At 43.9% G+C, this 15,643-nt stretch overlaps 1 protein-coding gene across 5 annotated transcripts in view; it reads left to right on the top strand.

The window, feature by feature from the left end:
* Positions 1 to 15,643, top strand: part of ate1 (arginyltransferase 1) — a 46,602-nt gene that overhangs the window by 7,108 nt on the left and 23,851 nt on the right. For 2 of the 5 annotated variants that reach the window (XM_078931615.1, XM_078931617.1), the window contains exons 6-10: positions 2,479 to 2,675; positions 5,308 to 5,436; positions 6,234 to 6,362; positions 10,335 to 10,367; positions 14,453 to 14,634. In XM_078931615.1, the coding sequence (XP_078787741.1) occupies positions 2,479 to 2,675; positions 5,308 to 5,436; positions 6,234 to 6,362; positions 10,335 to 10,367; positions 14,453 to 14,634 (670 nt within the window). The remainder of the gene's footprint in view (positions 1 to 2,478; positions 2,676 to 5,307; positions 5,437 to 6,233; positions 6,363 to 10,334; positions 10,368 to 14,452; positions 14,635 to 15,643) is intronic. The other 3 variants (XM_004077495.5, XM_004077494.5, XM_011484750.4) reach the window with 3 other exon arrangements.

Below are 15,643 nucleotides of genomic sequence, written 5' to 3' on the forward strand. Positions count from 1 at the left end.
ACACCAAAAAAGTACCTTCAGGATCCGTTTTTCCCAGCAGGAGCCTCATGTTGGTGTAGTTACCAGTTCCCTCCAGAGGGGGCCACTGTTGCTAATGTAAGGTTTTTTTGCTGTTCCTCCATATACAGCATATATATATATATATATATATATATATATATATATATATATATATATATATATATATATATATATTTATTATTATCGTGTTTTATTGCACAATTGAATTTTCCTGTCGTGGAATCAATCCAGCTTTTATATCCATAATAAAACAAATGTATGTTGGAGACGGGAAGCAGCTGATTCCAAAGACCAAGAACGTCAACAGCCAGAGGGAACTGCAGCTGTTTCTCTCTGAGATGTCTTAGTCAGGGCTGATCTCAGTGAAAGTGTCTGAGATAACAAGCCTTCACAGCACAGCGGAAGAAGGAGGTTTTTATTGTCTTCAACACCCCCTCCAACAGAAAACACCTGGACATCCACTCGCTCTAGATTTACGAGTGGAGTTTCTCAAATGTTGGGGAAGCTCCAGTCATATCTTGACTAAAGTCCTTTAATAAAGACGACCGTCTCCAGGGAACGGAGCAGGAGCTCTGTCAGGGTTTTTCTCCTGCATTTATGTCCACAGCAGGTGATGTTTGTCATGAGGGGGGGCTGTAAGCTTCCTGTGAAAGTCTTCAGAAAGTTGAAGACCTTCTGAAGTGCAAACTGCACTAACTGCGTGAGCGGGAACTGATCCGTCAGACTTTATCTGCAGATGTTTTTGCTGAGCAGAATCCCACTTTAGGATCTGTTCACGCAAATAAAGAACACAGCCGAGCAGAAGGTGGAGGACGGCGGGCGGAGGTGTGAGACCTGTGCTCCTCTGTGCTGGGGGGGCTCACTCTGTTCTGAGTCATCTCAGGGGAAAGTGGGTGAGCTGCTGGTGGTACGAGCAGGAAACGCTCGTTTCCTTATTGCTCCAAACAGGATGTAGGCGTGTAAACGGTTGACATGCGGCGGGCGGACGGCCAGAGATCCTAGCAGGAGCTGTTAAAGGAGAAGCAGAGTGAAAAACGGAGGAAAATGTCCAATGAGGGAATGTTTGTGCTCTTCATTTTGTGTAGAAAAACAATAAGACGAGGCTTTTGCCACCTGGAAATGTCTTGATTGTCCATCTACTTTGCATGCTGCCAAAATAATTTTCCATTAAACACATGAATTTATCTGTTTTTATTGATTTCTATGCTGAACCTTTAGAAAGTACTGGAGTTTCTCTTTTTAAGGCCTTGCAGATGGCTGTTAGGGCCTGTTTGTGGATAATCATAGAGATTCATCGTCTCTGAGCTCCTGATTGACTCTCACTTCTTTGAATCCCGCCTGAACTCACTCCAAAACCAGCTAAAGGCTTAGTCACGTACATCCGTACGGGTTCTGCAGGTTCTTGGGTCGTCCCGGTCCGTGGAGGATCTTAGACAGGAGCGGCTGCACCTTAAGGGGAGGGCAGGGGTGTCTTTCAGTTTCCTTGAGGCTGTACGTCCTCCCCAAGGGACGTCATGAAAATGGAACATACCATTATTGTGTGTGTGGTAGGTGTATAGTAAAGTACTCAGAATGGAAGTTACGCACACTCATGACGTACGGGTGACGCCGTCCCAACGCCACACTCTAGCGGTTGGTAAGGTGTGAGCACTGGTCCCTCACTGACCACACACACAGGGTGTGCACGTGATCCGTAAGTGCCCGTAGGATTCCTGTCAAACAAACTACACTTTATCTAATTTCCTCATTTCTAAAAGTCAGGGTTATTATTGTAAGATATTTGGCACTAAGCCTCTTCCAGCTGTAGGCACATGTGCTTTTATGGCGTCACATTGTTAACATAAATATTGTTATGCCCCATTTGATGACGAAGAACAAAACCAACAGCCGTAACAAATGTGAATTAAAAAAAATAGTCATTTTATATGAGGGGCCGTATAAGACATTATTTATTCTGAACTGTTCACATTCATACATTCTTGCTCTCACAATGTGCAAGTGAGAATATATGTATGCGAAAGAGAGTATATATGACTGTGAGAGCAAGAATGTATGAATGTGAATGGTTCAGAATAAATAATGTCTTATATGGCCCCTCATAATTTCATCCTGTTATGTTTATTTTCATCTGCACTATGAGTGACAGGAGGATGACCCGCCCCCTCATGACGTGGAACGCTGTGTGGTCCAAAAGTAAAGTTAGAGTTCATCATAACGGATCTCTCAGCCTCCTTAAGCTAACCTCACTAAAGTATAGTTTGAGATGTTGCCGGGCCATTCATATCAGTAACTGGAAATCATCTGGCGGGCAGGATGCGGCTCGTGGACCTTGGCGTTGACGCGTTGTTTAGATGGTCATGGGTCGCTCGTCCTGGTCTCAGCCGCTTGACTTAAGTGGGAGGCATCGGCCTAAACGTCACAGACTGAACTAAACGATGTCTCCTTACCTGTGTGCAGGCAGCGGTGCTGACCCGAGCCAACCTCCATGTCGGAAGGCTAAAGACCTGAGAAAGGAGCGCCGTCTTCAAAAAGAGCAAACCAGACAACATGGCGTTTCCCTCACAAAGCCGGCCCCCTCCCTCGCCATCCAACCCAAATCGCTCGAGGACTTGGTCAGTGAGTTGTTGCCGGATGACGCCACTCATCGGCTGGAGGTGAGCTGGAAGGAAGAGGCTCCTTTCCTTTCTCCTTTGACTTTCCCTCTCGGGTCTACCTGATGTCCCGCCGTTCCAGTGACTTCACCATGTGGACATCTGTCCAAAGCTGAGTGGACGACGACGTCTTCGTAGGTCCAATTCTGTCACACATTCTGGCTTACGTTAACGTTTAAATGAAATCTAGACATGAAAGGGAATGAGTGTGGGCCTTTGGCACAGAGCAGAGTGATTCAGAAAGCTGTTTGGAAAAAAGCCTTGAGGTTTGTGCAGTAACATCATGACAGCTCCTTGAAATGTGGTAAAGGGAGGATCTGTCTCATCATTCCACCTCGTGAGTACAGCTGGTAAGCAATTTTTCCCAAAAATGTGCAATAATAAAACAACAGATGTCCTTTTTCTTAATCTTGCTTTATATTTTATGTTTAGGTTTTCAGTAGAAAATGTATAGATTGGTTTAGTCATCAATACTTTTATCAATCTTTTAATGGGAGCTGCAGTTCTTTTTTCCTCCAGCAGAGGCCAGTGTGTCGACATGTCTGAGATCCCTCAGGCACCTCAGGGAAGAGTGGAACTGTCCTCTGCCTCTTCTCATTCATTGGATCCAAAAGTATTATTTTTAACACTTTCCTCTTTCTTTTTTATTGAAACTGCCACTGTCTTTCTCTCCGTCTGTTAAACTCCAGCTTCAAAGCGGTTACCGTAATTTCCGGACTGTAGATCACACCTGATTAAAAGCCGCACCCATTACATTTTTAAAGGATAAAACATTTTGTACATACATAAGCCGCACCTGTCTATAAGCCGCATGTGTTCACATTGAAACGTGTTGTAGAAAGAGGATGTGTATGTGCTGAAACCACGCGCCGCGTGTGTAAGAAAGAGGAGGGAGCCCATGCAGCAAGAAGGAGCACTCCTACTCACTCTTGTCTCACACTGACTCTTCTATCTCACTCACTGTTCTCTCTCACTCACTCTTCTATCTCACTCACTCTTCTATCTCACTCACTGTTCTCTCTCACTCACTCTTCTATCTCACTCACTCTTCTTTCTCACTCACTCTTCTCTCTCACTCACTCTTGCGCTGCTCCGGCTCCTTCCTTCTACACACGCAGCGTGCTGACACACACACACACACACACACACATAATCATTCCACAACACCTATATAGTCATTTCATTAGTTCGTTGTTACTGTTATTTGTTAATAAAGAATACTGGGTTGTAATTATTACTTGTACCGGTATTCATTTGCAACATGGCCGCCGTGGTATTTTGTGTTGGGGGGGGGGGGGTGTTAAACCGCAACACCACAACTCCTGCTGCTTCATCCCCGTGGTGATCAAAAATCCCACACCGTCACAGCTCTATTCCAGTGTGCCTGTGACGCGGCAGTAACACGGCAGCTATACGGTAGTAACGGTCCCACTACTACTACAGGTTAAAAATAAAATACTGGTAAAAGTCACTGAGAGCAGCAGTAACTTATAGGCGCCTCTGCGCTGCACGCTCCTCCTGTGCACTAAAACCATGGAAGTCTTCCTCCTCAGTGTGGGATTGGAATAGCGTCAGACATTCTTCACCATTCTCTCTCAGTCTCTCCTTGGTTGTTGTCAGTGTCACTCTGAGGTAAATTCCCTCCTGTTCTTCTCCTGTCGTCTCCGTCACGTAGCAGACCAGCTTTTCCAAACCCGTTGGTGATTTGTTCTTCTTGGATTTTCCATGATGAGGGTCTGTTCTTGCTATTCCTTCACAGAGCAGGAACTTACATTAAACCTGCGTCTTCCTCGACACATATACCATACTCCCCCTGGCTCACTCTTACCCTTTCTGCTTGAGCGCCCCCTAGCAGCCGTTAGAAAAATGAATTAAAAAAAAGCATAAATTAGCCGCATCATTGAATAACCTGCAGGGCTGAAAGCGTGTGACAAAAGTAGCATCTTATAATCCGGAAATTACGGTAATTCTTTTTCTAGAAATGTTAGACATAAGAAAAAGGTGATTTTTAGGTTTCTTTCTTCTGATTCCATAAAACTGGACTCTAAACTTTTAATCAATCAAATGTAAGAGGCGGATTTCTAAAGTTCGGTAGAGGTCTTTTTTTTTTAAATCTTTTACAAATTTTCTAACAAGTTTTCCTGCAGTGGATTCATATAATCAACACAAACCTCCAAACTAATATTTTTGTTTCTTCTGTTGCCGTCTTCTCTGACAAATCAGACGCCTAAGAATGCAACAAGTCATTGACTTTTGGAAGTTTTAAATGAAAAGAGGCAGAAACATAGATCTATGTAGTTTCTAGTGTAGCTGTTTAAACTGCGGAGCTTTGATTTGAAACCGGCAGGTTTACATAGAGATAAAGTTAAGAGTTTGTCATTAAAACAGCACAACATTCCCTCTTATCCATATTTGTCGGTAAAAAGAGACGTTCTGTTTAGAAACCTTTGTGCCATAGGTTGGAGACATTGTTGTGCCACGGATCTAGTAGTGAAAGGTCTGCACATTTGTCTGAACATGGTGAAGTCACAGAAAGAGCTGGTTGATCAGGACGTGACCCACGTGTTTCTCTCTTGTTCTGTAATTGCTTTTTGTCATTCTATGTAACCCTTCTTTGCACGTATTCTTCTTGAAGGTGAGGCTAGTGCGCTCCAGCCCCCCTAGCACGCAGTTCAAAGCCTCTTTCAGCGCCTCCTACCAGGTGTACAAACGCTACCAGATGGCCATTCACAAGGATCCTCCTGACAAACCCTCCGAGAGCCAGGTCAGAGGCGGACAGGCACAGGTCAACCATGGGGGGAGGGTGTTAGGGGGGGGGTGTCTGTGTAACTATTTTAAGGTGGTCTGTTCTGACATTGAGTCACGGCTTCTGTCTCATTGAAGTTCTCGGTGAAGGGAGCAGAGGTGAAAAGACCTTAGCAGGAGGCGGAGCCTCAAAGTGAGGCAGGAGCAGTAAAGGTGGGAGTAAGGCAGAGGAGGTTAGGGAAAGCGTTTCCATGCGGTGTTTTCTCAGGTGTTGGTTCCCTGTCCGCCGGCTCGTTGGCGGCTGAAGCCGCTCTGGCTTTGTGTGATGTCCGTCGTTTTACCCTCACAACAGTCCCGCTTGTTTGAGCTGGAAGCTCATTTTGGTTAAGTAGTGTGGTAATGAGCTTTTAATAAACTCTGTGTGCTGTTGACTTGATTGTATTTAGAGTTTGGGGTCCGGGACAGGAGCTTTTATGGATGGAGTTTAGATTATCGCATCATAGTTGATGGTTTTTTATCATGATTTTTTTTTTTACACGCACTGTGATTTTCTCCAGACACAGTTTGCTAATTGTCTCCAAGCGCGCTGCGGTGAAAGCTGAGGGGTGCACTAGCCTCATCCTCAAGTGTCTCATCCGTCTCCCAGAATGCAACGGTTTGTTTGCACTTTTCCAACAGTGATGCAGAAATCAGAACCACTTCAAAGCGCTCTTCATCCTTTCACTCTTTTGTCTTCGTCGTTTAACTACCTCTGTGATAAATGTCGGTGCTTATCAATCCCCTCCACCTCCTCTCCACCATACCTTGTGCTTGAAGGTGAGGCTAGTGCCGGTGAACTTTGAGGACCCTCAGTTCGCGGCGTCCTATCAGCAGTCAGCGGCGCTGTACGCCCGCTACCAGATGGCCGTTCATGGCGATGACCCCAGCGAATGTAGTGAGAGTCAGGTACTGCATGATTCTGATCACACTTCACCTTTTCAAGTTCTAACTTTAAGATCTTAGACATTTTGCATCCTGTGAAAGAATTTTAGAGTTCAGCTTTTTTCACTTCACAGTTCTGATGTCCTGAGTTGAGAGGGCCTTTACACAGCCAGGAGAAGTTAGCATGATGATACTCTGGCACACAAAGGTCTGACGTGTTAGCTGGCATAATGAGAGTTCATTGGAAGCACGCTCGCAGATGGATTTTAAGGCTATCGTTTGCACACGGTGGCCTCATTATATCCTTCAAACCCAAAAGGAATGAACAAAGGCATCAGGACAGGAAGTGCAGGCCTTCACAGTCTGCTTCTTTCTTCAAGCACAATTTACAGATGCTTGAACATTCCCATTTTCCTCTGGAAAAGACAATAAACAGGTTTAGACCCACATGACAGAGATGCTCGGCAAGAATAAAGACGCAGAAGAGTCCAGAGCAATGAGAAAACTGGGCTAAGGCGAATAAAAATCATAAAGGAAAACAGAAAACGGACTACAGATCTGCACACAGAGAGTAAACTATTGACATGAACTATGTGTGGTCTGATGAAGGTTGAAAAGTTTCATTCCAAGCTTTAAATGTTGCGTTGGCAGCAAATTGATTGATCCTCCAGACCGGCGATCACATCAACCAAATCACATGCTAAGACTTTTAAAGTCCCACCCCGATCATCTATTGATCTACTTTCAAAGCGTTCCCAGCTGATGATGCCGTTCTTAGCCAAAATCCCAAAGCCGGTGTTGTTTTCTAGGACATAGTTTCTGCAGCAGCACACTTAAAAACACGTTCGAAACAACCAGTTGGGCTGTGATTTGTCATTATTTTTTAAGGTAAATGATATGAATGATTGGAATTAGGAAGCAGACATCCGGTGTCTCAGAGCTGGAGAGCTTTCACCTCCTGCTCTGCAGTAAATGAACTAAACTCTGCGTCTTATAAAGAGTCAGGTAATAATTAAATCATGGAAGCTGTCAGGTTGGGCAGAGCGTGGCAGAATCTTTCCTGGTGCCAGAACACGAGGTGATGTGTTTGTGGTAATCACTTCAGAGTAGTAAAAACAGGGACTGAAGGGGTTTGGAATAACGGGAAAATAAATGTATAAAGGTGGAGAGTGGGGGCCATTAACCTGAATTTATCCTAAATGGAACGACTTATAATTAGCCTATACAGAAAGAAACCGCATCAACATTTTAGTTTATGATGAACTACAAGGTTTTGTTTTTGTAAAGGTATTTAGTAACCCATTAGAGTATTACCCAGGGAAAAATTTGGATTACCATCAGCAAGCTGTGGGTCACGCAACAAGAGAAACCTCCCAAAATAATGCAAACATTAACCAGCGTAATGTTGGGAACGGACGTATACATTTCCTGTAATAACATGATTGGAAACCATCCAGTTTTTAAAAAAAATCTGGTTCCAGACCGACTGGAGGCTCAAACTAACATTCGGTCCAAACTGCTCTCACATGTGGCAGTCATTTAGAGAAAAAACCCCAACAAATCCTGTTAATTAAAACTGCGTTTACTCCTAACAAAACACTGTTAGAAAAGGATGACAGATAGCTTCAACTCAAACGGCTGAAATTAATGTGGAAAATGAACCAATGTCAACAAGGAAGGCGTTTGCCTGCAGCATCAGTAGCTCTTTATTTGCACATTAAGTCAATCATTTAGAGCGGAAGGAGCAGATTTAAGTGTAAATGAGTGAATGCGAGCGACTTGTCAATCAACTGCAGGCAGAAAACAACGTGTTGTCGTTAGTAGCCGCTTCTCTTCAGCAGATGTGTGCGTTTAAGTGAAGCGTGCACGTGCCAGTGAACTGTGTGCGTCTGAGGTGGCGGCTCGCCGCCCTAATCATAGACAGATTAGTGTTTCCCTTAAGAAAGGGAGAGTGGAGGAGGAAGATGGACTCCATGTGTGCAGATGAGGATCCTCCACAAACCATTGTTTTGTCTTCGTGTCAGGCAGAAAGCGGTAAACATTTCCCTAATGAGGAATTTGTGTCGATTGATTTAACCGTAGCTTAAATCCGGATCTCCTGAAGCGACGGACTTTGCAGAAATTCCCTCAGACCCGGTAAAAGGCGACAGTCATGCTCATTATATTGTTAAATCGCAGTAAGGAATTGTAGTTTTTACCCTCTGAATGACTTCATCTCCTAAATGCAGCTGCTGTTCAGTTTCTTCTGTGGGTTTTATTTGTGCCCTCCAGCCATGCAGCACATCAGGAGGCGTCTGACCAGCAGCAGCAGAGGCAGCAGTGGAAAATTACACTTTACTGGCTTCATAACACAGGTGGGGGGTGGGGGGTTGCTGACAGGACAGAATTACTCCGTTTTTTCCTAATTATACAAAATAGACTGTGTAGAAGCCGGTGATTATTAAATTAAGCAGTACAACCAATGTCATTTTTGCAGAACTCCTGACAGTAAAACTAAAATCAGGCTTGCAGACTTTTATGGACTTACCTGTGAATTTTGGCCCAAATAGCTTAAAAAGTTTCAGGTTAAATGTCGCACAAATGATTAGATTATTTTTTTTTTAGGTTGAGAAGAATTCAGTCAGATTGAAGAATGTGGTCTCAAATATTTTTCATCTTAGTCTTCTTCCTCTTCCTCACAGGGAGGTTTGTGAAAATCCATTAGAGCTGCTTTAGTTTGGATCACCTTTTAAGTTCAGCATTTTAGTTCAAGCATGTTTACAAAATTAAAAGTTCTTCCTAGAAAATGAACATATTTTTTTACTACTTTTTAAATCTTTGCGTCTTCATTCAGACTAGACACATTTGGTCCGTTTCAAGTGAACCAGAGTTCGTTTCCGCCAATAATCCAGAACAAAATTTCAGGCTGAATACACCCAAGTGGACTCTGTTCCAGGACCAGGAACCGCTCTCTGACCCGTCTTTGGAGGACGTCTCGGTTGGTTTCTGAGATTCCTCAGTCTGCAGACAATCCGTCCTCGGGGCGGAACAACTGAACTGAACCAGAACGGCCACCGTAGCCGGTGGTCACGTGATCCAAACACAGTCTGAAGGCAGTAACAGATGAGCTGCTTTGATGAGCTGCTTCTTTTTTTTTCCCCTTACATTTTTCTTCTTTTATGTTGGCTCTAATACTCTGTTGCAGGTTTAGTTTCTGAATTCTGTATTGATTTTAAGTTTGAATTAAATGCATCTTTTTGGGATTTTAAAGCTCTCTCTTGGTGAGCGTCATCAGAAGCAGACACATGTAGTGCTAAAATAATTCAAAAGCTTTAATGTTCAGCTTTCCATAATCTGATCTGCTGCTTTACTCATTGTTTATATCTTTCTTTCATGTTTGTTATCTGTGATCAGACAAGTTCTCAGTTATCTGTTAATAAAGTCCTTTTAAGGTGGACTTGTTCTTTAAGGTGTCCTTTAATGATGAGGTCATCAGATGGCCCCTCTGGACTGAACTGGGCCCTCGTGGTCGACGATCCTTTTGTTGTTATTGTGACGCTCGGGTTGTGTAGCTCCTGTTTTGTGTTTTTTCGTGAGCATTGAACAGCGTTGGAGCCCAAAAGCAGCGTATTTGTGACCTCATCACGCACTTGTGCAGGAAACGCGTCCTTATTGTGGCTGTGATGTCATTATAAAACAGGAAGCGTACAGCGTTCGTCCTGCACATCTGTAACCGCGTGGCTCTCAGCTCCTCAGTTGGAAGTGGGGCACAGTGCTGGAAATGATGGAAGAAATGGTTTTGCCCAAAATCCTCCAGTAATTGTTATCTGGTGTGTGACATCAGAAGCTCATTAGTGCGTCTCTGTTGATCGGCTAAATGTTTGGGTAAATAAAGTGGCCGTGACACCTGACCTGCAGAAAACAGGAAGAGATAAACTAAACAGAACAGGAAAGACGATGCACATGATTTTAATTGACTTTTTCTCTTTTTTGTGTCTCCCTTCTGCTTCCATTCAGTTCCAGAGATTCCTCTGCGATTCTCCACTAGAGGTATGTATTTCATTTGTCAACAGTTGAACACATGTCTTCTAAAATGACGGATTTGCACCGACCAGGAGCGGATGAAGTTCCTGCCACAGAAAATGAATTTGTGGAAAAGTGTCCGCCGGTTCCTGTGGTTTGCCACATCCCGCTGCTGAAAGTCCCTCCCGCTGGACGGAGTGGGCTTTAGTGTTTGCTCTGAGTTGAAAGGAGGGTCTTTGAGGAGGACGTTTGGTGAAATCTGGCTTCCAGATTGTGTATTAGAAATGTCACTCTTTATTTTATTGTGTGGTCCAGATTACAGACCAATAGGGATTTTTTTTTTTATTAACCTAAAGCGATCTTTTAAAGCATGATGGGAAATTTTATGATGCCTAGTGTTGCAGTTACCCCAGTCTTTATGTTCAAGCTACATTTTTAGATTAACCCTAAACATCTGCTCTGATCATCCTTAGATCTATTTCCAAAGTGTTCCCAGTGGTCAGACTGCCACAAGTTCATTAAATTCACCTCTGAGTTGTGGGCGGGGCCTTTGGCGTGGAGCAAACCCCACCCCTTCCCCTCCCCATAGCTGAGATGTGACAAATCTGATCTTTTTCATCAGCTCCTTAAAGAAACGCACAGAAATGCAGTTTTAAACTCCTCCATCTTCAGAAAAACGCCACAAGGGCATGTTGACACCCCCCAAAACACCCTTTTCCATCGGTGTGGGGCTGGATTAGATAATGGCTCGATCTTCTCGTCTGAGGCGCCATTTGTTTCGAAACGTCTGTGGACCTGTTGGGTCAAGGCAATTACACCAGCAATTAGAGCAACAATGGGTTTCTCTGAGAGTCACTTTATGAGGATTGAGGTTCAGGGCACGCTCACACTGACAAACGCCGCCCGCCGCTGTGTTCGCTCCTTGGGGCCCCCGCAGGTTTTCCCTAATGCACGTCATTAGTGTTTATAGGAAACAAGCTTTTATCACCTCGTCAAGGCTGGCGGCTAGGCCCTCTGACTTTCACAGCTCAGTCCCGCTGCACGCACGGCGGCGCACCGACCGTCGCCTCCCTCTCTACCGGAATCTGCAGGATCTCCTTCCAAACGGCCTTCATCTCTGTTTGCCTCATCTGTCCCCCAGTGTCTCCTCTTTTTAACTGCATTTTTCTTCATAAAAGTCGGAGTTACTCTGCGTGTTTTTCTCCATCTGTCTCCAATCAGAGAGCCATTAGAGCGGCCTCACAGACTCGCACCACATGGACCTGGAAACCGTGCGGTTCAGCTCACATAAAAGCCGCTGCCTATACCGACGTATGCCAAATGCATGCAACCAAATCTGAATGTAGAACTGTTCCTGCAGAGGAGTCAGGCCAAACCAGCTACCTAAATGTGTCTGCATCAAATGGAGTTGTTTTCTTATTTACGTTGCACACATTTTATGTAGGTTTACCCCGTAACAAATGACATTACATTTCTTTTTTCTGTTTCTTTTGCCTGCAGAAGAACAATTCCCTCTAACAAACCATTGTGATGAAGCAGAAATCTGCATGTTCTTGTTGTTGCTCTTCTGTCCTCATAACCCATGTCTCACCTCACCGTGATGCCAGTCCTGATTGCAGCTTCTCCGCTGTCTGGAAGTGAGAAGCTTTAAAGTTCCCTGGAGTCCGATCTGAATGTTGTGAAAAGTTTAACAGTTTATCACGGATCGCCTTACATACATCCAGCTTCCACATGGTGATTCAAGCTAAAGCGAAAAAAGATAAACATGAACAAACCTCGATACAAAAGAAAAATCCCCTAAAATAGTTTGTTTTCATGTTTCATACATTTCTGTCAAAAAGCTCTTGGAAGTTGGACCAACAGAAGCTTTTGTCTCTTGTTTAGACGATCTAATATGATGGTCGATCCAAAGCTTATTTTCACAAAGTAAAGTTTAAGGTTTTCAGTAGTTACAGCAGGTGATTATTAATACTGTATTATCCTGTTTATGACCGTTTCCCCCCCTTTTTAGTTGTTGTTTTAAAAGAATTATTGTCTTTCTGTTGCCTTTTAACACCCGTATGACTCATTTTACATCAGTTTATGTAAACAGTTTCAGACAAAAATAGAGCAAGTCAAAATGTAGATAGCTTTAAATATCAAGTATCCTATTACTCTTTTTTTTTTGCTATAACCTAATTAATGTTTTGCTGATGCACAAGGCTCCAAACCTAAACCCTGATGGTCAAACTGTAAATTCCTGCTATATTCTGTTTGTCCGTCTTGCTTAGTCCAGATGAGGGTCACACGGGTTTCTGGAGCCTAACCAGCTACTGAAAGGTTAAGGTGAGGTTTACCTGTACGGTTCTGTGGAAGCCCAGAAAAAACTCACACGTATGTGAAGGCGTGTTTTTCACTCAAAGTCATGCATATGGAAAAATGTAGCATTATGGAGTTTAGTATTTTTTAACACAATGTGAAAAATTCTCATTTTAGTTTTGTCTATTTAGTGACTTGTTTTAAAAGTACATTTGGCTTCCATTACTTCCATTACTTCCATTACATTACTTCCCAAAGCACATTTTAAAAGTACATGTTTAAAATCTCTTTTTGTTGACCATAAAAGTACAAATATAATATTTATGGTTCAAGTAAAGTAATTTTTATAAATTTTGAAAATGATAATCTTCAATTTAGTCGTATTTATAATCTTGTTTTTAGGAGGAAACGCTTTCTAGATGCATTATTATTATAACAAAGACAGAAAATTTCATTTTTACTTGTTGAAGGAGTTCGTACTCATACTTTATTAGAACCCTTTTTTTTGGTTAGTCAGAAGCCATACCCACCTGTGTTTAGACTGGTTTTGCACACGGCGTGCCGGCGCCTCCTGTCCAGGCCATATGAGACCCATCGGGGGGTGGGGGGCTGCTTAAGAAGCTCTGGGTTGGTCTGAAGTGTTTCCAGAGGCGTTAGGATTGTTGTCACAGTGGCGAGGACACGTTCATTAAGCTGTCGTTTTGGGGGGCGGCGCACGGCGTCGGCCTTCGGGGCTCAACCCTTCCTGTCTTGGTCAATTACTTCTTTTTCGTATTTACCTTCATGTCATTATACCGTTCTGGAGGTGGAGTCGCCACAACACCTTTTCCTCGCGCTCTGAAATGATACGGCAGAGCCTCCGAAAAAGGCTGCAGTGTTTCTGCTGCCAGAAACCCCAGAATAACGGAGACGGCAGCTTCCTCTGCTGTGGGCTCAGAGCGTCGACCCGACGCCTTCAGCCTCCACGGCTCCACCGCAGAGTAGTGGCTGTTCTTCCCAGACATTTCTATTACCTGAACACACACAGGTAAAGGCAGCTGGAAGGCCAATGATCTGACCTGAGGAGGAAAACAGTTTGAAAAAGCAGACCCTCTCAAGAAAACTGTCAGCCCTCTGGGGGGGGGGGTCAGTGTGCGGGATCACCGGAGCGCGGGCTCCGTGTCGTGATAACCAGCAGCGTCTGCGTTTCTTAACTGTGTCCAGATGATTGTTGGTGAGGAGGAGGATTCTGTTACCAGCTCACCGAAGATTCCACACATGGAAACTGAACCAGCTCTCCATCTTAGCCGGACTTTAACCCTTCTCTGTTTAGTCTTAAGCTTCTGCTAGAAAAGAGTTTGGGTCTGAAAACCCAGCGTGAGCCGCTTTGGGTGTTAAATGCTCGAATATCGAGTTAATTGAACGGACTGGAATGCAGCCGAGCATTCCTGAGAGGAGCTGCAGGAAGACGCTTGGCCGCAATCCATCCCGGCATGGAGAAATTGAATTTGCTCCTGTGGTTCTTTTATTAAAAAAGTTCTCCCCTGTTTCTGCGGCCGCTTCGCCAGCCTTGCTGCTCCTCCTCCTCCTCCTCGCTCCTCCTCTTCCTCGCTGCAGCTTTCATTCCACATTTGGGAGCCATTAGCAATGCTGAATGTGAGGCTACTGTACACCCCCACACCTAATGCATGAGGCCTGACGGGGAAAGGGGTAATAATAAACCATCCTACAGGTGTGTGTATATATATGTTTGAGGGAGGAGATCAAAGGAAGAAAGTCGATATTTGGGTCATAAATTCCACATTTTCACTCCAAATCGTTTTTCTCTTCTGCAGGCAGAGTTTTCTCCGGATGGTCCTGAGGTGGGATACGGCTCCTTCCACCAGCAATACTGGCTTGATGGGAAAATTGTGGCTGTGGGAGTGATTGACATCTTGCCCACCTGTGTGTCATCCGTCTACCTGTATTACCACCCGGACTTTGCTGCTCTGTCTCTGGGCTCCTACTCTGCTCTCAGGTGAGTTATCACTAGCGTGGATCTTGGTCCTGACACCCGGAGAGGAAAGAGATCCGGACGCTCTCAGCTGCACCGTCTGCACAGCTGCACCGTCTGCTCAGCTGCACCGTCTGCACAGCTGCACTGTCTGCGACAAGCTTCATCTGATATTCATTTATGTACACCTGTGTCACCAATTCCTAACCTTCAAAATAAAAGTCAGACGTAAATACAGTGTGAGAACACACTAATCACAATAGTAAAAAAAGCATACTGTAGTTTCCATCCATCCATCCATCCATCCATCCATCCATCCATCCATCCATCCATCCATCCATCCATCCATCCATCCATCCATCCATCCATCCATCCATCCATCCATCCATCCATCCATCCATCCATCCTTTAAGCCACTCTGTTCTGTTTCGGGTTTGGAGGATGCTGGAGTTATTCCATCGACCAACCAATATCTATTGATATTGGTTTTCTTTTCCATTATGTCAAAGTTTTTCTCATTTTCATTGTGACCACCCTGCAGAATCACCTCAAAACCTAAACTTCTCAATACGTTAAAGTAAAGATCCTGACGTTAAAACTTAGTTTAGTCTGTAATCTAAAAAATCTCTCCTTTTTTTGAAAGAAGCGTGTTTTTTTTAAGATGTCTCAAGCGGTAAATAATGACATGTTCCTTACATGACGTAGCCGTTGTCCACACATGGATTCCTCCATTGTGGTGACTGTCCAGCGCTGTGATCTTTGGTTTCAGAAACATTTTCTTCTGGTCGTTCATCTTTTTAGCATCACAAGCTTTAATATACGGCAGAACTTTGCCTCTCCTGTTGGACAACTCTTGTCTGATTCATTGGCCTTCAGACAAATGTCTGCAATTTTCACTTAAAAAGCAAAGAAACTCCTAATTCTGTTGAAGATGTTAGTTTTTGTTGACATGTCTGGCATAAAACAAACAAATGTGGTATTTTTCAGTCTGTTTGAACATTTCAGACCTTCCAGTGTGTTCCAGCTTTCCTAT

This window comes from Oryzias latipes, chromosome 15, assembly GCF_053564925.1.
Source record: "Oryzias latipes strain Hd-rR chromosome 15, Olatipes_Hd-rR_3.1".
Taxonomy (NCBI): domain Eukaryota; kingdom Metazoa; phylum Chordata; class Actinopteri; order Beloniformes; family Adrianichthyidae; genus Oryzias; species Oryzias latipes.